Genomic DNA, 27,978 nt, shown 5'->3' on the forward strand with positions numbered 1-27,978 from the left:
CCCACATTATGTGCCTCATAAGTTCCTCGAAGAAGATTAGCCACTGCTAAATGACAATGGAAACTTCGTACTGATAATATGGTAAACCTAAAAAATGTATCTAGTATGATAATTATTGTTATCATATATAAGTTAATTTAAAAAAAAAAACTTTTTGACAAGAAAGTAATTAACTTCAAAAAAAAAAAATACTTATTAATTAACTTTTGGAGTTTTTTTTTTTTTAGAAAAATAACTTTTGGAGTTATTGTACCGATTCGTTGAATTTCTCTTTTGAAGTTGAGAAGAAAGTAATTTATTGTACCATATTGGGAGAATTCGGTCTAAAAATAATAATTACATATATATTAAAAAAATGAATTTACGCTAAAAATAATAATTACATATATATTAAAAAAATGAATTTACGCATAATATGAAGGAAAAAATCAAATTATTGTACCATATTGGGAGAATTCGGTCTAAGATATTTCTCTTTTGACTAGACTCGACCGGTTAGATACTAATTAGTCTTGTTAATGATCAAACGACAACGATTGATCGATGATGTAAAAAATATTTTCAATTATGTGTGTATGCATTAAGTCCTTACTAATTTAGTGTCGGGAAAATGTTTCTTTATGGAAAACTTGTAAAGTAGTCATAACAAACACATTTTGTCATTAATTCAATTTAATTTTTTTGTTTGTATTACGAATTTCAGTCTATAAATTCCATTGATACCTTGTTCGATTACAACATTTTCAGTCCAGAGGTACACACATGAAATCCAACCCTGTTCATATTCCTTTCTCCATTGTGTTCACTAGTCTCTTTACCAATGGCCAATTATCGAAACCAAAACCAAAAGCAATTTCCCAAAGAAAAGAAAACCAAAACCGATTCACCTTGTAATCTTTCAGAGGATATCATTCAACACATTTTCACTTTTTTACCAATCAAAGATGCAATAAGGATTGCATCAACTATGTCTCCTAGTTACAAAAGATCATGGCGTCATAATCGTCAATTCTTGTTTGGTAAGGACTTCTATTTTCGATACACTCAACGATATCAAGCTGCAACCATTGATCGTTTATTCAATTCGCACGAAGGTGCAAAAATTAAATCATTTATGTTACATATCGATCCTGTTGGGATTGAAGCTTTGGTAAGGAAATGGTTACAAATATGCACTCACAAGGATCTAGAAGATCTTGAGTTGCATTTTTACCAACCTGGTTTCACAGTTGATTTTAATGTTTTTAATGCACTATCCAAGTTGAAAACACTGAAATTGGTTAAATGTGCGATCCAGTGTCCAGACGTTCCCAATGGCTTGCAATTTCTGCAAACGTTAAGTCTATGTAACCTCCACATGACTAAAGATATGTTTGATGTATTGATTAAGCATTGTAAAATGCTTAATGCTATTGATTTGATTAATTGCTCTACAATTAAGAAATTGAACATAATTGCTAGAGAAAATAAATATTTCAAAAAATTAAAAATTGTAGGCTGTCGAGATTTGAAAGAGATTGAAATTGATTCACCAACTCTTCATTCAATTTTTTATCATGGAAAATTTTCAATAGTTCGAATTATTCAAGGGATGCAATTGTATGAAGCTTTCTTTTACTTTATACCTTCCCAAAACTACATGAAGTTTGATCATTTGGAAGCTCTAGTCAAAGATCTCTCGCATGTCTCCGTTCTCACCACTACACCTCTACTTATTGAGGTATATTCTTAATCTACTTTGATTTACATTTTATTCTTTACTGATTTATTTAATTCCATACAAATTATAACTTGTTATATGTCTATATACATTTATTATTATTGCCAAATGATGCCTTTATTATTAAGAGGTATGTTATTTAAACAACTATTTTTGGGACAACAAACAAAACAACCAAAGATATACAAAGAAATATATTTCCTTTGGTCACATTTATAAGCAACTATTATGTTTTCTGATTCATTAAATAACTTATGTACCTGGACAATATTATAATGCAGATATATCAGTTATTCAATGAATCTGAAAAAGCAATGCTCCCTCCGGTCCTATTTATAAAAAAAGTTGACTTTTTAGATTCATTGAGTAATTAATGTACTTGGTATAGAATATAGACTAAATACATCATTTATGCAATGAATCAAAAAAGTCAAATGTTTCTTATAATAGTGACCGGAGGGAGTATTTATTTTCTCTAGCAATTATGTTCAATTTCTTAATATAACCGGAGAGAGTATTTTCTTATAAATATGACCGGATAGAGTATGTATTAACATGAAAATTTAAGTAATATAGAGATAAAATAAGAACATAACTTAAATATAAGAGAGAGAGTTGTCCCAAAAGTAAGAGCATAACGTAAGTAAGAAGACGAAAATAGTTTTACAAATATCATTTCTCTAAATCAATGTCCTAACTATCAAACCTTATAATTTCAGAGTGTGGCGGCAAGGATTCGTGATGGGATATATCAAGAAGCCCAATATTGCTTTGCGAATTTGATTGAGCTTCAATTGTTTATGAAAGGAGGGATGTCTTGCAATCCATATGATATCACAATGTTTGCCAAAAATTGTCCATCCTTAGAAAAATTGTTCATTGATGTAAGTACAACTAATTCATTCTCAAATAACTAGTTAACAGTAACCATTAATTCCCGTAAAAAACTATTAATTAATCATGATTGATATGAATCATCTAGGTGACGTTAGGGGTGTTCAAATCCAAACCGATCCAAAATAAAACCGCAAACCGATCCAAAAAAACCGAAAACCGCAAAAAACCGAATATATTTGGATGCGTTTGGATGTTGTTTGTAAAAACCGCTAAGATCGGATCGGATTTCGGATCACTTTTTCAAAACCGATCCAAACCGAACCGAACCGCAAAAATAAATATTAATACTTATTTATTCTTTTATTAGTATTATAGATTGCATTATTATGTTGTTTGTTAAATTTTAATCTTATACATTGCACAAATTTAATCTATATTATTATTACTTCATATGTTTCAAAAATAATCGATAATTTTCATACTATAATTTTATTTTTTTAATATATTTTGCATCAAACCTATTATTTTACAGTGTTTGTGTAATATTAATATTAATAAAAAATTATATTCTTCAAAAAAGAGTAAATAAAAAAATATATTTTGCATTTTGGACATCCAAAAACCGATCCAAATTAAACCGCATATATTTGGATCGGTTCGGTTCGGATTTTTTTAGAATACTCATCCAAACCGAACCGAACCGCATGTGATTTTTATTTTGGATCGGTTGACATTTTGCCTCAAAACCGATCCAAACCGCACCGCGAACACCCCTAGGTGACGTTTAGTCTGGGAATGGACACTTTTTCCCACCATGGGAAAGTGCCATTTCCCAGGACAGGTGGCGGTTCCAGCCAGTTGAAGAATAAAATAAAATAAAAATGAAATTAGTTTTTTAATCCTTTTTTCTAGTTTGCCTCCCCCAATTACTAATGTACAGCCCTAAACTCTTTCCACCTTCAGTTCATCTTGTTGGACGAATCAAAAAGGGAAAATCCAACAGCTTACATTATATCATCTTCTTTGTTGATTTTTTATTTTTAATTCTTTCTACCTTCATTCCCCAGTTCATCTTCAACCTCAGTTCATCTTCTCCGTTGACAATTTTCTCCCTCGACAAATCCAACGATAAACTCCAACAATCTAAATTTTGTTGTTGTTGAATCAAGCAAAATCCATCAGATCTGTCACCGGTAAGTGTTTATCCGTCGACGGACTCACAACCACAACATCCTAACTTCGATTTACAACACGAATCCGAATCGGTTTTGACAGATCTCCAAATCGAGTTGGGATTATAATTGGTGTTGCTTGATGAATTCATTTTTTTTGTTAAATGAAGCTTGAAGAATGAAGACGAAGGAAACGATAGGATTATAAGAATGAAGAAGCTTTTTTTTCGCAAGGAAGAATGGAATGCAGAAGCTTGAATGGCGATAAGAACTTCTGGAAAATACAAGGTCAAGCGTGAAGACAAACAAAATTATTATTTAATTAATCCATAAAAAAAAACAAACAAATACTAAATTATTATTTAATTAATTGGTGGGGTCGGAATTATTCTTACACAATGACCAAAACAAGTTGCAACAATTACCACTTCTTCCATCTCAACCATCCAATTAAAATACTATTAAATCTATGGCTGTAAAGGATACTTTCCCATCATGGGAAAAAAAGAGTTTGTTCCCATACTAAACGTCACCATCGAATCTAAATTTAAAAGTATATGTATCTTTTTCGATCTATGATTTATTTATATTAGATCTCAAGCAATCCAAAAAAATTGTCTTTTGTCATCAAAAATATCCTTTGACATCCAAGCCTCAAAAAAAACAAAACATTCAAGTAAATCCCTAATTTACAAATAGAGGTTGAAAACTAAATAAAAAAATATAGAATATTATAAGATAGACACATACTTTTAATCTCTCAATTAATTCATGCTATTTATGTTGTCTTGAGCCTGACTTTAAATTATATGTGCAGTTAAATGATTACCAATTTGACCTTGCAATATATTGGCAATTGTATCATAAACATCACATTGACAACTGCAATCACAGATTTACTAAACTCAAAGTTGTAGTAATGAGAAATTTTGAATATATGTCAGCTGAACTTCAATTAGTAAAGCAAATTTTGCAAAGAGCAACAATCTTGGAGAGGTTGATTTTGATTCCACCAAAGATTAATGGTCGACTCAAGTTCAAAATAGAAGATGCACCAAAATATGAAAAACTTTTTTGTTCTTGGAGAGCATCGACAAGGGTCATAGTAAAGTTACATGAAAATTATGTTGAGAAGGCTTTCATCAATCCAACTCATTCAAAATTTTGGCTCTAGACAGCTACAAATAATTAGTATGTATTTCTTAGTATTTGTTGGGTTTAAGGATGTGTTGGTTTATTAGTATGTATTTTTTTCATGGTCTCTTTAGTATTACAAATAATTAATGTTAAACTTGATTGTGTATTCTCATTGACTATACTTTTGATAACTCGCTGCCTTTTTTGGGGGTGCAATGATGACACAAAAGTAGTGGCTTAATACTCACTTATAGATGGTGTATTTGTATATTTATTGATGCACTCATTGTAGCTATGCAATTCTCTTTTTCTCCTCTTTTCCGGTTATTGATGCATGTAGATTAAGATTTTTAATGGATATATTTAGAGTAAGATAACTCCTTATTTTGATAAAGCAAATCGTTTGTCTATGAAATAATAACAAGATAAGAAAAGAAAATGTTTGTTTTAGGGTCAAGGCAATGAGTCCTACCTTGCATGTTTAGTGCAAATAAGTAATACTAATTGTACATTTTTAAATCCTTAATTATTATTTTTTACAGTCGAAGAAAGCATGTAGTTCAAATACTACCGACCAAAATAAAAGTCATCAGCTTTCTTTGAATTAATTTTAAAAATATTAATTATATGTACAAGTTTTTTTTTTTTTTTGAAAGAAAATTATATGTACAAGTTTAAGTAGCTATGTTTCTTGATTAATATTTTATTTGTTTTCTGATGGAGACAACGCCTTTGTATTTTTGTTTTTTCTGGATGTAAGACACAAAGCAGAACTATAATATCCCACTCCATGCATATACAAGTTTTTTATGACACAATGCATATATACAAGTTTGGTTTTAGTCCCTGCAAATATAAAAAATTTGGTTTTGGTCCTTGGTATTTTGTTTTTGTCCTTGTAAAATTGATTCTTATTGGATTTGGTCCTTGTAATATGTAGAATATTTGATTTTAGTCCCTCAAAATGAGGACTAAAATGAATGTTATAGGGACCAATTTCAATATAAAATGATTTTACAAGGATTAAAACAAAATACCAAGGACCAAAACCAAATATTCTATATTTGCAGGGACTAAAACCAAAAAAATATTTTTACAGGGACTAAAACCAAAACGTCAGATATTTGCAGGGACCATTTCCATATTTAAGCCTTATTACAATGGCAGCCAAATTACTTTACAGAGAGGAGTTCTCTATATATACCAACTAAAATCTCCCCCAAAACATAAAACATTAAGAAGAACAAAGAGGAGAAACATAAAGTTTGATACACAAGATGAAGAGATTTTGCCCCAAAGCTTCTTTTCTTTTGTTCATTATTACTCTTGTTTTAACAAGTTCTGTATACTCGGAAGCTCAGAGTTGCCGCCCAAGCGGTAGAATTGAAGGAAAAAATGCTCCTCCAGGACAATGTAATCAAGAGAACGATTCTGATTGTTGTGTACAAGGAAAAATATACACAACTTAAGAATGTTCTCCAACAGTGTCTACTTACACCAAGTCATATCTCACTCTTAATAGTTTTCAAAATGGTGGTGATGAAGGTGGCCCTTCAGAATGTGATAATCAATATCATTCTGATGACACTCCGGTTGTTGCACTTTCAACCGGATGGTTCAACCACGAGAGTAGGTGCCTCAAAAACATTACAATTAGTGCGAATGGGAAAAGTGTGGTGCCCATGGTTGTTGATGAGTGTGACTCCACAAAGGGATGTGATGAAGAACATGATTACCAACCTCCTTGTCCAAACAACATTGTCGATGCTTCAAAGGCTGTATGGGAAGCTTTAGGTGTGCCTCAACATCAATGGGGTGGCCTTGACATTACATGGTCAGATGCTTGATATAGTATGAGTTGAAATCCATGTCTGTGTCTGATTTAATTAAGCGACATTCTGTACTTTTATTTCTCATCATATGTGTATGATATACTTGTAGTTACCATTCTGTTATAAATTAAGAAAATCTCGTACATACTTTTATTTATAAACTCAAATCCTAAACTTAAATATTTACCTTGATATCAAAACTACAAGTGCTACGTTACTAAACACAGTTGGCAGAACAAGAAGCTTTATCTACACTGTCGCATAATGCATAGGAGATGTTAATTTGTTTTTCTACGCCATCACATAATTTTATTGAAGAGCCTAACACAAAATGTTGTTAGATTGAGTACAAACCAAGTACCAGACTAAGTCACACCACATTATAAACTTATGTATTGGTTGGAAGTTGGAACATTCGCTACTGGAGTTGAATTTTTGTATGATGAATCCTTGGAAATAATCAATCAACTTCACAACTCTTCAGCAAACCGTTAGGAAGAAGAAAAAGCAAATAATTGATTATCACTTTCAACAGATAAGATTCCTAAGAATTATAAAAAAAAAATTATGTGATCAACAAGAATCATCACTAAATCTCTAAAAGACACCAAGGCAAAAAAGGATCTACACACAAGCTGTTTGCATATGATGTATATACTCCGTCCGTCTCAAGATAAAGTATTTTGATTCAAGATATAATTTTTTGGTTTCCCAATTGTAATTTTGCAATGGTTTCCTACTTCCTACAAATATCTAGTTCTACCCCCTTATACCTTGGGATTGACTCAGTGAATTAAACGTATGAATTAAACTCAATCCTTAGTGATAGAATGCATTACGATAGTTTAATGGCACACTCACAGTATAATACATAGATATTCAATCATACCATCAAGCAGTTCATATTTCTGATTTTAAATGCATCTTTACATAGTAGCAGCAAATAGTGAAATATAATTGATTGACTAAAAAACTTTTTATCAACTCAAAAGGGGTTATAAAAGCTCCTAATTGTGGTATACCATTGATGCTAAGTTTTTCAATTTTGTCATGTGAATTGATTGATGACCTTGAATGTCATCCATGGATGGCTCCAATGAACACAATAGTATCAAAAAAATTACCAAAGAAATTGAAGATATACCATCATCACCATTTAACATGCAAACATAATATGAGAAGCAAATTCACACGGGAACAAGAAAATCATTGTGTGAACCACAATGACAACATAAGACTCAAATGTTATAATGGAATAGCCAAAAAGGAAGGGGAGTATCATAGTAAGGCATTCCTAAACAGTTTACCAAAGAAAACGGGAAAATCTAAACTAATAACAGTCACTAACAACCACATATGCAAATGCAATCCACGGAAACCAAAACAAGACCCAACATCTATCTGGCATTTAAAACCCCGATATTCAACTTTAAGTCCTAATCATGTTCCAGGGCTCTTAAAAGAGGAAATTAACAACAAAACAGTCGACAAAAGGGTCTAACAATTCGCTAACTTCCTTATTGCATACTCACAAAGAGCATAATTAACAACAAAACAGTCACAAAAGGGTCTAACAATACCCTAACTTCCTTATTGCATCCTCACAGAGCATTCACACCTGCTTGCGGTGCAGTCACATCAAGCTGGAAAAAAGATACATACACATCAATCGGAGAGAGAAACAACTGAAACTACATAAATGAATTCTAGCCTACAAATATCAATTGCACAAATTAAAAAATAAATAAAAAATCAGAATCAAAAAATCATTTAGTTGGTTAAGCTTGGGCTTTATTTCTTAAAGAAATGGAAGTGAATTTGATTTTTCCAGACGGGGTATGTTTAGAATTTAAAGTGCAGAATTATACTGGTTCATTGGAAAATCAACGATTGAGATTTAAATGACTATATGGTTTGTAAATTTAATCCAATTGATTCTTCAACGAACGGTTATCATTGCACTTTATCCTCTATGCACCCCATCAAAATAGAGAAGCCAAATGGAAATACTTCTCTTACTTATCTTTTTATACAAAAGAAACGGAGAAAAGTAGAGCCAATTTGTATCTAAAAGAAACAAACTTGCAGACAGTTACAAATAAAAATAAAATAATTATTTTCACTCTTAGATCATAAAATCTCACAAACAAGATTGACTATCATCATAAATAAAGGTAATTGCTTCGTATCACTTACCATCGTGATTCACCACAGTTGAGAATACAAACAAGGTATTTACCACCAATCACCGACAGTATATAGCCTGGTCAATGAATGGCGGAATTTGTTTTATTTCAGTGCCAAGTTCTTGTTCAATCCTATACCTGGACAACATAGAGATACAAACACATCAGAAATCAACAGAAAGTAGCTCTGAAATTCATATCAAACAAAAATACTTACAGATTGAAGCGATCCTCATAGGTTATCAAGTTCACTGCTAAACCAAGGTGCCCAAACCTCCCGGATCGACCAACCTGCATATCAACAGAACATTCATGAGAACCCATACAGAGAATCATTATCGAGGTAGGGGAGAAGGAAGAAATCAAACATACCCTGTGCAGATATGTTTCTGAGTTCTTGGGAAAATCAAAATTAATAACAACATTCACTGCTTGGATATCTATTCCTCGAGTGAAAAGATCTGTGTTTCAAATTATAAAAACAAGAAGTTAACCATCAGATCTGTTATAAATCTTTTATTATAACACACATTATCACTCAAAATATCACCATTGCATTAACGAATTACATTAATCATATAAATTATGCTACTATTAACTTTAAAACTGATTTCCAACAAATAAATGGATATAATATCAGAAATAAAAGGAAATAAGATAAGAAAATGCTACATATTTAAGAAAGTCGCAGTAAATACAAAAAAAAAAAAAAAAAAAAAAAAAAAAACACCCTTGCTCATCTATAGCAGGATACTGAATTGCCATTAACATTAGCATACCAGTACAAACGAGATTCCTGCATGCACCATTGCGGAAGTCGTGGAAAACTCTATTACGGTGGTCTTGCAACATCTTTGCATGAATATAGAAACATGAATACCCTAGTTCAGTGATTTTCTTAGCAAGGAGTTCAACTCGATTCACCGAATTGCAGAAGATGATGGATTGGTTTATTTGCAGCTGAAACAGAAGCCATTATTACTATCATATTCGAATCTTGCAAATAATAAAATCTACAGTATCTTGGCATGGACATCATATACCTTAGAAAAAAGAGTATTTAGGCAGTGGACTTTCTGCCTCTCCTCCACAAATGCATAAAATTGTGTAATACCCTTCAGGGTAAGCTCATCCATAAGGTTAATGATATACGGCTTACGAAGATATCTATCTTTGAAGTCCTTTACAGTAACAGGAAATGTAGCTGAAAACATTAGGATTTGACGGGTTGGGGGAAGAAATTGAATCAGCTGCTCTATTGAAGGCTGGAACTCTGGGGAGAGAAGTTTATCAGCCTGAGAGAGAGAAAGAAATATAGAACTTGTCTCAATTGCTGTGCATTCAATTCTTTAAGAGTTCAAAAATTGTTTTTTTCAACGCAAAATATATACTTGTGGATTTTTTAACGCACATGTTAGCAAGATCCTTCGTAAATTTCAGGAAACTGTCATTACCTCATCCATGACAAGCATAGAACAATCTTTCAGAACACAGACACCCTTCTTTGCAAGATCCAATATTCTTCCGGGAGTACCAACTAGCAGATGAACAGGTTGATATAAACGCATAATGTCATCTTTCAGGCTGGTACCACCTGTTGTGACCATAACTTGAATTTGTAAATGTTTTCCAAGCTCTTTACACACTTGAGATGTTTGCAGAGCCAATTCTCGTGTTGGAACCAGTATAACAACTGCATCACACAACAAAACAAAAGGCAATGATTAAAACGTTGGTAGAACCTAAATCTATAATCACTCAAAAACAAACTGGTCATGAAATAACTAAAAGCAATTAAAAATGAAAGCTAGCATCAATACAACAAAAAACATCCTTTGCTATTTTCAATTAACTTTGACAATTGGCACCAAGAAACTGTCAGAACATTTGTTATGAAACAAAATAGAAGACTCAGTAGGCCATAACACAATTTTGTTGAGTAATTCTATAAATAATAAATTATGCATTAATATCAAGAACATGGAACAATTGATGGATACACAAGACTGTATAGTAGCCTCACCTAACTTATACTCCCTCCGGCGTGAAATATAAGTGAAATTCGACCAAATTATGCATATTAAGAAAAGTAGTTGATCACATTTAATCAATGCCATTTCAATAATAAGCAAGCACATTTCCTAAATTACCATTCATGACTAATAATATGATTCATTGAAAATACAAAAATCAAATGAGATGTATGCTAACATTAAATAAGAGAGTAGTGCAATTTGCTTATATTGCATTCAAAAAATATATCAAGAGTTTTGCTTATAATTCATTGGGGAGAGTGCCTTCATCACATGCTATGAAGCACGGACACAACTCGGATTAGGCGTGTCCCGAAACGAAAGTGAAGGAAGACATAATAAGTGAAGGAAGGGGATAATCATTTATACTAGACTTCAGATCCTCGGACACTCCTCTAACTGAGTGCTGACAACAAGCAGTAGGCTACCATAATGAAACAGAGACATAATAAGGATAATCATTTATACTAGACTTCAGATCCTCGCGTAAACAAAATGAAGGAAGCGCACCTTGAATAATATTGTTATCTTGATCAATTTTTTCCAATGCAGGAATGCTAAATGCAGCTGTTTTGCCTGTTCCATTTTTAGCCCTAGCAAGAATGTCACTGCCAGTAAGGGCAATTGGAATGCTTTCTTCTTGGATAGGGGAAGGCCTTTCAAACCCCTTCTCATATATTCCCATTAGTAGCTCACGCTTCAAAAAGTAATCCTCAAACTCATTTCCCTTAGTTGCTGTCACATCCTGGGAAGAAAAAATAACATAAGGTCAAAACTACACAATGTTTAAATGACTACCCCAAGATGATAACATTTAGCAGGCCTTCAAAAGGATATTATGAAATATCACTTGAAAATATAGCTACAATCTGACATCTAGCACTTAATTTAGGATAAAAAATTCTTGTTCAAAAAAAAAAATTAGGATAAAAAATTAAGTCTATAATAATAATATTTGAAGAGTGAGACTGAGTAGTATATGAGATTATTTCCTAGATTTCTAGAGGAGTAATAAATGATTAATACTAGAAGAGTTTTCAGTTTTACAAGCATGTTTAAAGTCTTAATTGTCTAATGACTGAAAGCATGGGCTATAGGGTACAAAAAATTAAATGAATCAACAAGATGAAAACTAAACCCTATTCAGAGAATCAACTCCTACAAAAGATGTGGTCATGTTCTGTACAAACTCAAAGATCGCAATTCCAAACAAAGGGCCCGTTTGTTACGGATTAAAATAAAATTCATTTTGACATAAAATAATTCAGAGATTATTTTATAGAGTTTTTATGAAAAATTAGAATCTATTTTGTGTTTGTTTTCCATAATAAAAATCACTTTTTTTTAACAAATAATTTAGTTTGTTTGGATACAATACAACTATATAAAAGAGATTTTTTGTTACAAAATTAGTTCAATCTTTTGAACCATATTTTCTCTCTCCTCTAAAAAAAATCTATTTTTTGTTTTGAACCATATTTTCTCTCTCCTCTAAAAAAAAATCTATTTTTTGAGAAGCTGTTTTTAGAATTTTTTTAGATTCTTATTTTTTTTAAAAAGTTGTAACAAACAGATGCAAAACTCTCAAAAATGATTATTTTTTTTTAAAAAAGTGATTTTTTTGTTAAAAAAACTATAACAAACGGGCTCAAAATATATGATCAAACATAATGCATATCTTAAATAAACAATCATTGGGAAATTGGAGTATATATAGGATAATAGCTTTTAATTGTTCAGAATCATACCTCTGTTCTATAGCGTGTATCAGCAGGTGGAAGCTTTAGCCTTGCCTTCCAATCTTGTGAACTATCAAGCAAAATTAATTGAGAATAAAATTAGAAGACATTCATTAATTCCTTAGGAAAAACAAACGGATTAGCTTTATCAGGCAGTAATGATTGAATTTTGCATGCTATTTTCAAACCTGTCACAAACTCATGATAGAACAAACATCAATCCATACCATACGAAATTTGCAACAGCAAGGCATTAGAAATTGATTGTAAAAAAATCATCCAAAGTTCTTGATTATATGAAGTAAAAAAAAAAAAAAAAACTCTAATCTGATTCTTCACTGGATAGAAATAAGCAAATAAAATCAAGAGTCACTGCAATCTATGATAGGAAAATTAACTAAACCACAGTGGAAGCAGATAGACTGCTTTCAACCAAATCCTATGCAGGATTGGGGAAGGGTCACAAGATCGTAAATCAGGGCAGCATAACACGGATCGTAAGATCCTATCAGATTCATAGATTCACTTAGAAACATGTATATAGAATCATATATATGCATAAAAAATATGTATGTGGAAAAACACTTTGAAAACCCACAATTACTCAATCAATAAACAAATAAATTGTATACTTATTAATTAAAAAATAATACAGCATACTAAATTTTCTTTCATTATTATTTTTAATTTTAATTTTTAATGCAAACTTTTAATATAATATGTATCAAGTTGGCAACAAAAAAATCACCAAAAAATACAAGAAAGCAAAACGGTAAATTAATAGGCAAAGTATATATGTAGTAGGTAACAGTGAGTTAGAAACTGAAAGTCGCAGCCTTTCGCATGGTATTCTAGGGTTTTTTAAGCCTATGGTGTTTTAAAAAAGCGGGGCACGGACCCCACCCGTGAAACACATCTCAGCGTAACACAATCAGCATATGCAGAATCACTCGTTTCTACCGGTCTCACGTCTATGCGCGGCGATCCCAGCCACTCTCCCTAATTTCTGATTCAAGCCACTCACAAACATGGCAAAGGATTGCAAGATCGTGATAGAGTAAGATTCTACGCTCCAGATCGCGATTTTGTCTACCTTACTTTCAACAGTATAAGAATGAAGAAAAAAAACTGAGCTCAAACTCTCAGGCTATCAAAATCAACAAACATTAACAGCAAATATCCTCCATAAGAATATAGACATCTCTCATACAATTACATATCATCTGATAAATATGGAAAAGGTCTCGTGCCCTAACATCAAAAATTCAAAATTCAACACGACAAACATACAAACTGTATTCATTATTCCCATCAAAATGCATTTGTCTGCATGACAGTCACAAACACAGCAATATTAGCAATTGCAGATCACGGAAATAGCGGTTTGTTCAAATTCCGCTACGCAACAATGCTATAGCACCACTATAGCCACTATCCCACAATATTTTGTACTAAATAGTGTATCATGGAAAAATAGCAGTTTGTTTAAATTCCACTATGTAGTAGCGCAAATAGCCACTGTTTCACAATATTATGTACTATATCGTGGACCAATGGCAGTTTGTTCAAATTCCGCTATGCAATAGTGCTATAGCACCACTATTTAACAACATTGAAACACAGACAAACCGTAGTTACAAGACAAACACACAAACAAATAGACAAATGTAAAAAGTCAAAAGACCAAAGAGCATCCACCTAGAGTCATTTGCTTCAGACTGTACAGTCTTCTCAACCTCCTCGACAACGTTGGTGTCAGTACCACCACCCAACTGGTTCCTCCTCAGCCACTGTTGTTGTTGCTGCTGCTGCTGCTGATTCTGCTGCTGATAGTGTTGTTGATTCTGTTGATGATGCTGATAGTGTTGCTGATGCTGATTCTGATTTTGCATCATGTGCCTCTGCACATACTGTTGTTGTTGTTGGTATTGATGATGTGGTCTCTGTTGAAATCCGTTGTTCGCAATGTTCGAGTTCGAGGTCAAACCACCACCACCACCACTACCACCTCGTCCTAACCCAATCCCAGGTGGATATATCCCTCTATTGTTGTTGTTCATGATTCGAAGTTTCAAATCCAACAAATTTCAACCCAAAAATAATATACAATAAACTAAACTCAGCTACAAACCTAAGGTTTCTTCTGAATCAGTGAAACGATAACTATACCCAAATCCCGTAAAACTATAAATTCTCAAAATGGGGTTACAATTAGAGACTAAACTAACGAAAAGTGCATAGAAAAATGTGAAATTTCTAAAAGTATGATAATCACCCAAAGTGTGAAAATTGGGTAGGGTTGAGAATTTGACCGAAAGGTGAGGATTTTTGTACAGATCTACGCTACAAGAGATGTATGAGGGTTTGATTTTGATGATTAGGTTTGAAATCGAAAAGCAATATGTTGAAGAAATCGAAGAGAGGAAAATTGATTTGAAGGGTTAGGGCCAAAAAAGAGTAAGGTTCCAGTTTCAATGTTGTTTCATTTCGAATTGTTCGTAAAAGTTTGTGGATTTGTGCGTTTCGAAGGCTGCCTATTTTTCAATATCGGTTAAATAATAATAATACTACGAGATCTTGAGATTAAAATAGAATAAAAACTTTTCAATAAAATTTACATACAAGTTACAATTGTGAAATCTCAAGTTTAAGGGGGTGTATTGGATTAGGATTTTAAAGGACAATTTTTGCTTAAAAAAGTCTCAAAGATTTTAAAAGATTTTGTAGGATTTTAACGACTTTCATGATTTTAAAAGACAATCAGGATTTTCAATTTGGATTTCGATGGATTTAAATCATAAGATTTTAAAGGATTTTATGGATTTACAAGATTTCAAAAGATTTTATGAATTTTAAGGACTCATTGAAAAGAAATGATTAAAACACATTCTCTATCATAATATTTTCAATACATACTCTTATTTTTTTATTTTATTTTATGAGAGATAGAGAGAGGGGGGAAGAGAGGAGGGAGACAAGGGAGAAAAGAAAGGAGAATGATTAAAACACACTCTCTATCATAATATTTTAAATACATACTCTTATTTTTTATTTTATTTTTATGAGAGACAGAGAGATGGGGGAAGAGAGGAGGGAGAGAAGGGAGAAAAGAAAACGGAGAGAGAGGGAGAAGAGAGAGAGAGAGAGAGAGAGAGAGAGAGAGAGAGAGATGAAGAGAGAAGGGAGGGAGAGAGAGAGAGAGAGAGAGAGAGAGAGAGAAGGGAGAAAAGAGAGGAGAGAGAGAGAGAGAGAGAGAGAGAAAAGGGAGAAGAGAGAGAGAGAGAGAGACGAAGAGAGAAGGGAGAGAGAGAGGACAGAGAAAAGAGAGGAGAGAGCGAGGGGAGAAGAGAGAAGGAAGAAGGGATAAGAAAGAGATAGTAAACTTTTAAAGAAAAACAATCCCAAGAAATCTTATGTCTTCATGAAAGACTTTTTCTTGTTAAAATTTCACTAGAAAATCCCACGAAATCCATCAAAATCTAATTTATTAAACAATCCTTTGAAATTTGAATGATTTTGAATACCATGAGACTTTTTTTAAGTGATGAAAAGTCTTGATTGAATACCTCAAGACTTTTTTAAAATGACAAAGAATCTTGATTGAATACCATAAGACTTTTTTTAAATTGCAAAGAGTCTTGATTGAATACCACAAGACTTTTTCATAATTTAAAAGTCTTTTAAAATCCCTTACAATCCTAATCCAATACAAACGTTTAATTAAACAATTTTTTAGGAAGTTTAATTAAACAACATTAGCCTTACTAGTATGATATGTGTGCCAAGCACGAGGGATCAACATACATATTAAATTTGTTGTTCAACAAAAAAAATGTACATGTTAAATTGTAATAAAAATATTATTTTAAATTGAATTGAAAATTAATTAACACAAAAAAATACATCTCACACAAAGTTAGTGACTACTTAAGTTATTTGACACAAGTCATCATAAATTTAAAGTAAGAGATTTTCACTACAAACATTAAAGATTACAAACGTTCCATCACACAATAAAAAGACTTTCAATGCTCAAGCACACAAACAAAAGACTTCTAATGCACAATCACAACTAAAAGAGACTGCTCACACTCTATCTTAATCAAATAAGAGATTGTTTGGTTTTACACTTGATATACAACCAGAGGTATAAACAATTACAAAATATAGACTCTAAGACTTAAGAATTTCTAAGACGATAAGTTTGTAAGAAATTCGAAGTTCAAATGCGCTTTGATTTTGACAAAGTAATGACACTATCAAAATGTATATGGTCATGTTTTTAATTATTAAGGTCTTCAGCTCCTTGTACAGAGGAAGATATAAGAGACGTTGGAAAGATGTCAACACATATTTTAGTTTTTGAGAAGCTTGATCATAGATGTTGAAATGTTTCTTGATTTGGTTAATGTCGTTGAAAAGACGTTTGAAATCCCTTTGCTTCAAAAGAAATTTTTCGTTCATTCCAATTGTCTTTGAAGTTCTTTGATTATTTCTGCAAGTGGTCAGAAGACAAAGTGTACTATCTGAGTCTAATAGTGACATCTTCAGAAGACGACAATTGTGACGTGTCATTCAGAGTCTTCAGTCTTCAGAGGCTTCTGACCTTCAAAGTCTGATGTCGTTCAGAAGGTACGTCTTTAGAGTGTAGGACTTTTCTTCAGAGTGCAAGACTTCAACGTCTTATCCTCCATAAGCTATACTTCATCAAAGTCTAGTGTTCTTCAGAGTCTAGTCTGAAACTTCAACTTCTCATTAAATTCCAATTGCTCTTGTATATGTTCTTCCATAACCAAAACTTGATTTGATACATTGAATTTTAGTTTTGGTTCTCAGCACTTGAACATACATTAGCATATCAAATTGTTCTTTTAATACCTTGGTATCATCAAAACTTAAGAGACATTGTATAAAACTCATTTTGTGTCAACAAATTCAACATGATTCTCAAACATTGATAATGAAAATAATTAATCTGTTAGTTGCATACCAATTCAACTGAAACCTCACAGCATCCATTTTAACAAAGGGAAATGTTAACTAGTGCCCTCGGGGCACTGGTTAAGGATTCAAATGTAGAAAGTCTTTGTCTCGGAACTTGTGTTGTCAACTCATCAAAAACTTAAAAAGTGTTATTTTTACTTTGAATTTTCCTTTTTTAGTTTCCTTAACATGACCCTTTAACAAATCCCTATCTCTTGTCAATAGTTAAAAATCTTTAAAAAGAATCTACTAAAAGAATTTGTAGTTGTCATATATGGTAGTGTAGAACTTGTTCTTTGACCTCAAAAGGGATCCTATAGTGTTTTGTGCTTGTCATTTAGACTAAATTCAGCAATCAGCAGAGCCTAGAACACATAACTTTGACCCAAAATCTAACAACTTCTATATATCTTTTTCTTTTGCTTGTTATTTCAAAGCCAACTAAATTACCTTACAGAGAGGAGTTCTCTATGTAGATTAACTAAAGTATCCTCCAAAACATAAAACATTAGAAGAACGACAAAGAGGATAAAAGGTGGAGATGGAGGTGACCCTTCCGAATGTGATAATCAGTATCATTTTAATGACACTCCAGTAGTTGCACTTCCAACCGGATGGTTCAACCACGAGAGGTGCCTCAAATACAAGGTACTAACTTGTTAGAGATACAAATGTGTTTCTTGATCTTAAATAGCACCATGTCACCATCAGAAGTATTATGGAGGTCCGAAATTTGATCTTTGCTACTACTCCCTCCGTTTCAAAATGACTTACTTCCCTATAAAACATAATCACCATCTTGGTCTTATAAATAATGATTGATCACTAGCATGATCTTTGGCCCTGGCCACTAATCTATACATAGATGACCTAAATCCTAAAGAATCAAACAAAAACAAAAAATGATAAAAAAAAAAAATTAACAATAATATCAAGACGTAATAAATGCAAAGTTGCAGTCTCCATGAGAAGAAAAAAAAAAAAAAAACATACTCCTATATTTCTCAGACTCAGTAACTCTTGATGTCAACGATAGTGTGCTTTTTTATATTGATGTTGGCTATATATGTAAAGGGAAAAAAAATCTCAAAATCAAGTAATTGTAGGAAGTATTTTACTAACACTGTCACATAATGTATAGGAGATGTTAATTTGTTTTTCCACGTCATCACATAATTTTATTGAAGAGCCTTAAACAAAATGTTGTTAGATGGAGTACATACCAAGTACCTAACTAATTCATACCACATTATGAGCTTATGTATGGTTGGAACATTAGCTACTGGAGTTGCATTTTTGCCTAGTTGATGCCAAGTTTTTCACTTTTGTCATGTGAACTGATAGATGACCTCGAATGTCATCCGTGGATGGCTCGGATGTACGCAACAGTATCAAATAAATTATCCAAAGAAATTGAAGATATACCATCATCACCATTTAACATGCAAACATAATAACGAGAAGCAAATTCCCAAGGGAACAAGAAAATCTGTGTGAACCACAAAGACAAAACAAAAGACTCAAATGTCATAATGGAATAGCCAATAAGGAAGGAGAGTGTCATAGTAAGGCATATTCCTAAACAGATTACCAAAAAAAACGGGAAGATCTAGAGTAATAACAGTTGCTAACAACCACATTTGCGAATGCAATCCACGGAAACTAAAACAAGACCCAACATCTATCTGGCAATTAAAACCCCGTTACTCAATTTTAGGTCCTAATCATGTTTCAGGGCTCTTAAAAGCAGAAATTAACAACAAAACAGTCAACAAAAGGGTCTAACAATAACCTAACTTCCTTGTTGCATCCTCACGCAGAGGATAATTAACATAACAGTCAACAAAAGGGTCTAACAATACCCTAACATCCTTATTGCATACTCATGCAAAGCATTCCCGCCTGTTTGAGTGGCAGTTACATCAAGCTGAAAAAAAGATGCATACACATCAATCGGCAAGAGAAACAACAGCTACTACATAAATGAATTCTAGTCTACAAAGCAGTAAAAGAATAAATATATGGTGCACAACTACAAGTAAAAAGAATATTTAAATTAGAATTAAAAAATCATTCAGTTGGTTAAACATTGGCTTATTTCTTATAGAAATGGAAATTAATTTGACTTTTCTAAATGAGGGGTGCATTTAGAAGGTAAAGGGCAGAATTATACTGGTTCATTGGAAAATCAATGATTGAGATTAAAATGACTATATGGTTTGTTAATTTAACCCATTGATTCTTCAATGAACAGTTGTCATTGCAATTTATCCTCTATGCAGCCCTTCATAATAGAGAAGCCAAATGGAAATACTTCTCTTTTTATATTAAAAAAAAACCAAGAAAAGTAGAGTCAATTTGTTTCTAAATGAAACAAACAAGATTGACCATCATCATAAATATTAAAGGAAAAGGCTTCCGAACACTTACCATTGTTATTCACCACACTTTGAGAATACACAAACAAGGTATTTGCCACCAATCACCGACAATATATAGCCTGGTCAATGAATGGCGGAATTTGTTTTATTTCAGTGCCAAGTTCTTGTTCAATCCTATACCTGGACAACATAGAGATACAAACACATCAGAAATCAACAGAAAGTAGCTCTGAAATTCATATATAACGAAAGGGTTAGGATCCTATAAAGCGAGTAAAGTGTAAAGTGGGAAAATCAAGGGTCGTTATTATAACAAACTCGTGATTTGTCATTATGTCCGTACAATATCTACTTTGAATTTTTTATTAAAGGTTTATACTGTCCACTTTACACTCTAAAGTGAGTTGCTCACTTTAGAGGAGCCAGATCCCTAACAAAAATACTTACAGATTGAAGCGATCCTCATAGGTTACCAAGTTCACTGCTAAACCAAGGTGCCCAAACCTTCCGGATCGACCAACCTGCATATCAACAGAATATCAATGAGAACCCATGCAGAGAATAATTATCAAGGTAGGGGAGAAGGAAGAAATCAAACATACCCTGTGCAGATATGTTTCTGAGTTCTTGGGAAAATCAAAATTAATAACAACATTCACTGCTTGGATATCTATTCCTCGAGTGAAAAGATCTGTGTTTCAAAATAAGAAAAGCAATAAGTTGACCATCACTGTTATATATCTTGTATTATAACAGACATAATCATTCAAAATATCATCATTGCATCAATGAACTACATTAATCCTATAAATATAATATATGCTACTATTAACTTATAAAACTGATTTCCAACAAATGAATGGATATAATCTCAGAAAATAAAGGAAATAAGATAAAAAAAAAAGCTACCAATTTAAGAAAGTCATAGTAAATACAAAAAACATGATTGCTCATCTATAGCAGGATACTGAATTGCCATTAACACTTAACACTAACATACCAGTACAAACGAGATTCCTGCATGCACCATTGCGGAAGTCATGGAAAACTCTATTACGGTGGTCTTGCAACATCTTTGCATGAATATAGAAACATGAATACCCTAGTTCTGTGATTTTCTTAGCAAGGAGTTCAACTCGATTCACCGAATTGCAGAAGATAATCGATTGGTTTATTTGCAGCTGAAATAGAAGCCATTATTACTATCATATTCGAATCTTGCAAATAAGAAAATCTACAGTATCTTGGCATGGACATCAGATACCTTAGAAAAAAGAGTATTTAGGCAGTGGACTTTCTGCCTCTCCTCCACGAATGCATAATATTGTGTAATACCCTTCAGGGTAAGCTCATCCATAAGGTTAATGATATACGGCTTACGAAGATATCTATCGTTGAAGTCCTTTACAGTAACAGGAAATGTAGCTGAAAACAATAGGATTTGACGGTTTGAAGGAAGAAATTGAATCAGCTGCTCTATTGAAGGCTTGAACTCTGGGGAGAGAAGTTTATCAGCCTGAGAGAGAGAAAGATATATAAAACTTCTGTTTGATGTATAACTCACTACTAAAAGCAAGGATGTTTAAAGTGCCATAGAATGAACATGTGTGAAGAGCACAGGTGAACATGTTCAGATATATGTTTACAACACAAATCAGAGATGCAACAGAGTTGTTGCATCTGCTTCAAACTTGATAACACAACTTACTCAAGGATAGAAATGCGACAAAAGTCATGCATTCAATTTTGTAAAAGTTTAAAAATAGTTTTTTTTTTCAATGCAAAATTTCTACTTATGGATTCATTAGGGTACATGTTAGCAAGACCCAATGTAAATTTCAGGTAAACTGTCATTACCTCATCCATGACAAGCATAGAACAATCTTTCAGAACACAGACACCCTTCTTTGCAAGATCCAATATTCTTCCTGGAGTACCAACAAGCAGATGAACAGGTTGATATAAACGCATAATGTCATCTTTCAGGCTGGTACCACCTGTTGTGACCATAACTTGAATTTGTAAATGCTTTCCAAGCTCTTTACACACTTGAGATGTTTGCAGAGCCAATTCTCGTGTTGGAACCAGTATAACAACTGCATCACAGAACAAAACAACAGGCAATGAATAAAACATTGGTAGAACCAAAATCAATACTCATTCATAAACAAACTAGACATGAAATAACTAAAAGCAATTAAAAATAAACGCATGCATCAATACAACAAACACATCCTCTGCTATCAAGGTAGACAAAATCGAGATCCTATGCAGGATCGGGGAAGGGTTACAAGATCGTGAATCGGAGGATCGTAACACGGATCGTAAGATCCTACCACAACAACAACAACGCCTTATCCCACTAAGTGGGGTCGGCTACATGGATCAAATGCCGCCATAATGTTCTATCAAAGACCATATTTGGATCCAACTCATTGACCTCTAAATCTTTTCTAATGGTTTCTCTAATAGTTTTCTTAGGTCTTCCTCTACCTCTTTTAACCTGACTCTCCTCCATTTGATCTACTCTTCTTACCACGGCGTCTACGGGTCTTCTCTCTACATGTCCAAACCATCTAAGCCTATTTTCTACCAACTTTTCTACTATAGGTGCTACCCCCACTCTCTCTCTAATGATGTCATTCCTAATCCTACCAATCTTACAAATTCATGTATATTTGTATATATATGCATATAAAACAACATAATTAAGTGTAAAAAAACTCAAATCACAATCAAAATAATATAGATTCACAAATTCATAACACATAAAAATTAAAAATAAATTATATAAGTGGAAAAACACTTCAAAATACCACAATTACTTTTTTTTTAAATCAATAAACAAATAAATTGTATTGTCAAAAAATTATTATTATATACTTATTAATTTTTTAAATCACATGAACAATTATTAATTAGTGAAAAAAAATAACTTGTACAAGAGTAGAAACCAAAACAACATAGAACTTTGAAGCATAGAAAAAGAAAACCCAAAACAACCAAGAAAAAAGAAGCAAAACGACATATTAATAAAATGGCAATTAATTTAGTAAAAAAAAAAACTTGACAATTAATGAGATTAGTGGGTGTATTGGGAAAGTTTTCGGCAATTAATTAAAATAATTATTGAGCAAAAACGTTACAAAAAGTCAGCAATACAGAATATTAAAGAAAATGTTTTTTTTTTTTTTGTTTTTTAAGTAACCAGGTCGCGAACCGGGAATTTTGAGGAAGGCGCACAGCCGCTCAGAATCGGCCGAAACACTCGATTCCACCGCTTCCACGCGTTTTCGCGGCGATTCCGGCCACTCCCATCAGATTACGATTCCGGCGGCGTTCCGGCACGGTGGGGGGTTGCGAGATCGCAAACTCGTACGATCCTACGGGTTGGATCGCGATTCTGTCTACCATGTCTGCTATTTTCAATTAACTTCGACAATTGGCACCAAGAAACTTTCAGCACATTTGTTATGAAAAAAAAATAGAATACTCAGTCGGCCAAAACACAATTTTGTCATGTAATTATCTATAAATAGTAAATTAACAATTAATATTAAGAACAAAAAACAATTAATGGACACACAAAAGACTGTATTGTAGCCTCACCTAACTTATAATCCCTCCGGCATGAAATATAAGTGAAATTTGACCAAAAGATGCATATTAAGAAAAGTAGTTGATCACATTTAATCAATGCAATCTCAAAGAAAAAAATAAGCACATTGCCTAAATTACCCTTCATGACTAATAATTTGATTCATTGAAAATACAAAAATTAAATTATATGAGGGGTATTTTAGAGATGCTAACATTAAATAAGAGAACTTTTCAATTTGCTTATATTGCATTCCAAAAACATATGAAGTAAATTGTGCTTATAATTCATTAGAGTGTACATTCTTCACATGTTGATATTCTTGACAGCAATGATCCAATGTCTAAAACAACAACAACAACAACGTATCTACTAAAAACAATTTTGTTCCAAGGTAACTCTAAAATTTATATTAAAAATGAAAAATCTCAGGAACAAATTGCTCCCAAAACGTAAGTTTTTGGTCAAAATGGTGAAAACAGATATGTAGCCAAACTTGTTTATCTGAATACAAAATGAAATTATTAAACTAGCTGGACCTACCCTTTAACAAATTCCATTTTATTTTTATTTTTCAAATTTAATAAAACACAGATGAGTGCTGACAATAAGCAGTAGGCTACCAGAATGAAACTGAGACATAATAAGGCATAAACATTTATAACTTCAGATCCTCAAGTAAGCAAAGAGAAGGAAGCACACCTTGAATAATATTTTTATCTTGATCAATTTTTTCCAATGCAGGAATGCTAAATGCAGCTGTTTTGCCTGTTCCATTTTTAGCCCTAGCAAGAATGTCACTGCCAGTAAGGGCAATTGGAATGCTTTCTTCTTGGATAGGGGAAGGCCTTTCAAACCCCTTCTCATATATTCCCATTAGCAGCTCACGCTTCAAAAAGTAATCCTCAAACTCATTTCCCTTAGTTGCTGTCACGTCCTGGGTAGAAAAATTAACAAAAGGTCAAGACTACACAATGTTTAAATGACTAACCCCAAGATGATATAACATTTACCCGGCCTTCAAAACGATATTATGAAATATCATTTGAAAATATAGCCACAATCTGACATCTAGCACTTAATTTAGGATAAAAAAAATTAATTCTATAATAATAAAAAATATTATTTCCTAGATTTCTAGAGGTGTAATAAATGATTAATACTCGAGAAGAGTTTTCAGTTTTACAAGCATGTTTCTACTCTAAATTTTAGAGTCTTAATCGTCTAATAACTGAAAGCACGTGCTATAGGGTACAAAAGATGACAAGAATCAACAAAGTGAAAGCTAAAACCTATGCGCAGAATCAACTCCTACAAGGCTACAACAGATGTGTCCTGTTCTGTACAAACTCGAAGATCGCAATCCCCAAAGAATATATGATCAAAACATAATGTATATTTTAAATAAACAATTACTTGGAATCAAGGTAGTCAAACTCGAGATGCAGGACCAGGGTGGGGTGGGGTCACAAGATCGAAAATCAGGGCATCGTAACAAGGGTCGTAAGATCCTCTCAGATTCATAATTCACTTTGAAACATGTATATAAAATCATGCATATGCCTACAAAATATATATAAGTGGAAAAACACTTCGAAACACCACAATTACTTAATCAATAAACAATTCTATAATAATAAAAAATATTATTTCCTAGATTTCTAGAGGTGTAATAAATGATTAATACTCGAGAAGAGTTTTCAGTTTTACAAGCATGTTTCTACTCTAAATTTTAGAGTCTTAATCGTCTAATAACTGAAAGCACGTGCTATAGGGTACAAAAGATGACAAGAATCAACAAAGTGAAAGCTAAAACCTATGCGCAGAATCAACTCCTACAAGGCTACAACAGATGTGTCCTGTTCTGTACAAACTCGAAGATCGCAATCCCCAAAGAATATATGATCAAAACATAATGTATATTTTAAATAAACAATCACTTGGAATCAAGGTAGTCAAACTCGAGATGCAGGACCAGGGTGGGGTGGGGTCACAAGATCGAAAATCAGGGCATCGTAACAAGGGTCGTAAGATCCTCTCAGATTCATAATTCACTTTGAAACATGTATATAAAATCATGCATATGCCTACAAAATATATATAAGTGGAAAAACACTTCGAAACACCACAATTACTTAATCAATAAACAAATAAATTTTATACTTATTAAAAAAAAATATAGCATACTATATTTTCTTTCGTTATTATCATTATCATCATCATCATAATCATAATTATTATTATTATTATTATTATTATTATTATTATTATTATTATTATTAATGCAAACTTTTATCATTATATGTATTAAGTATGACAACCCAAAAAAACACCAAAAATAAAAAGAAAGCAAAACGGTAAATTAATAGGCAAAGCGTGTAAGTAGTGGGTAACAATGGGTTCGAAACTGAAGGTCGCAGCATTTCATGGTATTTTTAAGCCAGTGTCGTTTTGAAAAAAGGAAAGCGGACCTGTGAAACACATCTCTGTGTAACACAATCTGCATCACATCTCTGTGTAACACAATCTGCATCTGCAGAACTCATTTCTACCAGTCTAACGACTATGCACGCGGCGATCCCAGCCGCTCCATCTAATTTCTAATTCAAGCCACTCACAAACACGGCAAGAGGTTGCAAGATCGTGAAAGCGTAAGATTCGATGCTCCAGATCGCAATTTCGTCTACCTCACTTGGATTATATATATATAAAGGATAATAGCTTTTAATTGTTCAGAATCATACCTCTGTCCTATAGCGTGTATCAGCAGCTGGAATCTTTAGTCTTGCCTTCCAATCTTGTGAACTAACAAAATTAATTGAGAATAAGATAGATTGCTTTCAACAGATAGAAAAAAGCAAATAAAATCAAGATTCACTGCACTCTAAGATAAGAAAATTAACTAAACCACAGTGGAAGCAGATAAATTGCTTTCAACAGTAAAAGAAATTAAAAAAAAAAAAACTGAGCTCATATACGCAAGCTATCAAAATTACACGAGAACCATATCAATAAACATTAACGGCAAAAATCCTTCATAAGAATATAGGCTTCTCTCGAACAGTTACATATCATCTGATAGACTTGGGCAAACAACCACTCATGCACAAATAGATAAACATCAAAAAAGATCTCATGCCCTAATATCAAAAATTCAACACCACAAACATACAAAAATGTATTCATTATTTGAAAATGCATATTAGTAACACAAAGTCACAAACATAGTAATATTGTCAATTGCAGATCATGGAAAATAGTGATTTGTTCAAATTACGCCACGCAACACTGCTATAGTGCTGCTACAGCCGCTATTTCACAATATTTTGTACTAAATAGCATATCGTGGAACAATAGCAGTTTGTTCAAATTGCGCTATGCAATAGCGCTATAGTGTCGTTGTAGCCGCTATTTAACACCATTGAAACACAAGACAAATCGTAATTACAAGACAACACACACAAACAAATATACAAATGTAAAAAGTCAAGAAACAAAAAGAGCAATCACCTAGGGTCATTTGTTTCAGACTGTACAGTCTTCTCAACCTCCTCGACAACGTTGGTGTCAGTACCACCACCCAACTGGTTCCTCCTCAGCCACTGTTGTTGCTGCTGCTGCTGTTGACTCTGCTGCTGATACTGTTGTTGATTCTGTTGATGATGCTGATAGTGTTGCTGATGCTGATTCTGATTTTGCATCATGTGCCTCTGCACATACTGTTGTTGTTGTTGATAATGTGGTCTCTGTTGAAACCCGGTGTTCAAGTTGTTCGCATTGTTCGGGTTCGAGTTCAAACCACCACCACTACCACTACCTTGTCCTCCTAACCCAATCCCAGGTGGATATCTCCCTCTATTGTTGTTATTGTTCATGATTCAAAGTTTCAAATCTTTCTACCCAAAAAGAATGTACAATTAACTAAACTCAGCTACAAACTTAGGGTTTCTTCTGAATCACTGAAACGATAAGTATACTCAAACCCCGTAAATCGATGAATTCTCAAGACAAGATGGGGTTACGATTAAAGACTAAAGTAACGAAATCTTGGAAGAAAAATGTGAAATTTCTAAGGGTATGATACAACTACAAGATCACCCAAAAGAAATTGGTAGGGTTGAGAATTTGACAAAAATTTGAGGATTTTTGCGCTACAAGAGATGTTTGAGGGTTTGATTTTGATGATTAGGTTTGAATCGAAAAGCGATTTGTTGAAGGAATCGAAAAAAGGAAAATTGATTTGAAGGGTTAGGGTGAAGGCGCTCTAAGTTTCAGTCTCAGTGTTTTAGACCTCAAGCGTCAAGGTCGGTAGGGTGAAGGCGCTCAAAGTTTATCAAACAATTCTTCCTCTAAATGGGGT

At 32.9% G+C, this 27,978-nt stretch overlaps 4 protein-coding genes and 1 pseudogene across 4 annotated transcripts in view; 2 read left to right on the plus strand and 3 right to left on the minus strand.

Moving 5' to 3' along the window:
* Positions 1-218: 218 nt before the first annotated feature.
* Positions 219-2,637, plus strand: LOC146908635 (putative FBD-associated F-box protein At1g61330). The gene is made up of 2 exons (XM_085729287.1): positions 219-1,720; positions 2,440-2,637. Exons 1-2 carry the CDS (start codon positions 821-823, stop codon positions 2,635-2,637), a joined length of 1,098 nt encoding a protein of 365 aa, XP_085585413.1. The 5' UTR covers positions 219-820.
* Positions 2,638-6,143: 3,506 nt separating this feature from the next.
* LOC146908636 (putative ripening-related protein 1) lies at positions 6,144-6,713 on the plus strand (annotated as a pseudogene).
* A 1,117-nt stretch (positions 6,714-7,830) lies between these two features.
* Positions 7,831-15,181, minus strand: LOC146908637 (DEAD-box ATP-dependent RNA helicase 8-like). The gene is made up of 10 exons (XM_085724023.1): positions 14,355-15,181; positions 12,666-12,726; positions 11,428-11,662; positions 10,339-10,577; positions 9,928-10,179; positions 9,664-9,844; positions 9,257-9,345; positions 9,102-9,175; positions 8,895-9,022; positions 7,831-8,341 (listed from the first exon to the last, which is right to left on the minus strand). The coding sequence occupies exons 1-9, from the start codon at positions 14,714-14,716 to the stop codon at positions 8,944-8,946; spliced, it is 1,572 nt and encodes a 523-aa protein (XP_085580149.1). The 5' UTR covers positions 14,717-15,181; the 3' UTR covers positions 7,831-8,341; positions 8,895-8,943.
* The window catches only part of LOC146908638 (DEAD-box ATP-dependent RNA helicase 8-like), a 30,535-nt gene continuing 10,387 nt past the window's right edge, over positions 7,831-27,978 (minus strand). The window contains exon 10 of the mRNA XM_085724025.1: positions 7,831-8,341. The gene's annotated coding sequence lies outside the window, so the exon portion shown is untranslated. The remainder of the gene's footprint in view (positions 8,342-27,978) is intronic.
* Positions 19,149-27,933, minus strand: LOC146908639 (DEAD-box ATP-dependent RNA helicase 8-like). The gene is made up of 10 exons (XM_085724022.1): positions 27,129-27,933; positions 26,363-26,423; positions 24,321-24,555; positions 21,878-22,116; positions 21,285-21,536; positions 21,021-21,201; positions 20,623-20,711; positions 20,468-20,541; positions 20,070-20,200; positions 19,149-19,566 (listed from the first exon to the last, which is right to left on the minus strand). The coding sequence occupies exons 1-9, from the start codon at positions 27,491-27,493 to the stop codon at positions 20,122-20,124; spliced, it is 1,575 nt and encodes a 524-aa protein (XP_085580148.1). The 5' UTR covers positions 27,494-27,933; the 3' UTR covers positions 19,149-19,566; positions 20,070-20,121.

Source organism: Medicago sativa, chromosome 7, assembly GCF_051527215.1.
Source record: "Medicago sativa cultivar Bolivia chromosome 7, Bolivia_mono, whole genome shotgun sequence".
NCBI classification, from domain to species: Eukaryota; Viridiplantae; Streptophyta; class Magnoliopsida; order Fabales; family Fabaceae; genus Medicago; species Medicago sativa.

Coding starts and splice junctions, on each gene's coding strand:
- LOC146908635 (XM_085729287.1), top strand. CDS start 821: ATGGCCAATTATCGAAACCAAAACCAAAAGCAATTTCCCAAAGAAAAG. Junction 1,721..2,439: donor CTACACCTCTACTTATTGAG/GTATATTCTTAA, acceptor TTATAATTTCAG/AGTGTGGCGGCAAGGATTCG.
- LOC146908637 (XM_085724023.1), bottom strand. CDS start 14,716: ATGAACAACAACAATAGAGGGATATATCCACCTGGGATTGGGTTAGGA. Junction 10,578..11,427: donor AGATAACAATATTATTCAAG/GTGCGCTTCCTT, acceptor TGTGTGATGCAG/TTGTTATACTGGTTCCAACA. Junction 9,176..9,256: donor CAGAAACATATCTGCACAGG/GTATGTTTGATT, acceptor GTTGATATGCAG/GTTGGTCGATCCGGGAGGTT.
- LOC146908639 (XM_085724022.1), bottom strand. CDS start 27,493: ATGAACAATAACAACAATAGAGGGAGATATCCACCTGGGATTGGGTTA. Junction 21,202..21,284: donor TAAATACTCTTTTTTCTAAG/GTATCTGATGTC, acceptor CTTCTATTTCAG/CTGCAAATAAACCAATCGAT. Junction 20,712..21,020: donor CAGGAATCTCGTTTGTACTG/GTATGTTAGTGT, acceptor TTTGAAACACAG/ATCTTTTCACTCGAGGAATA.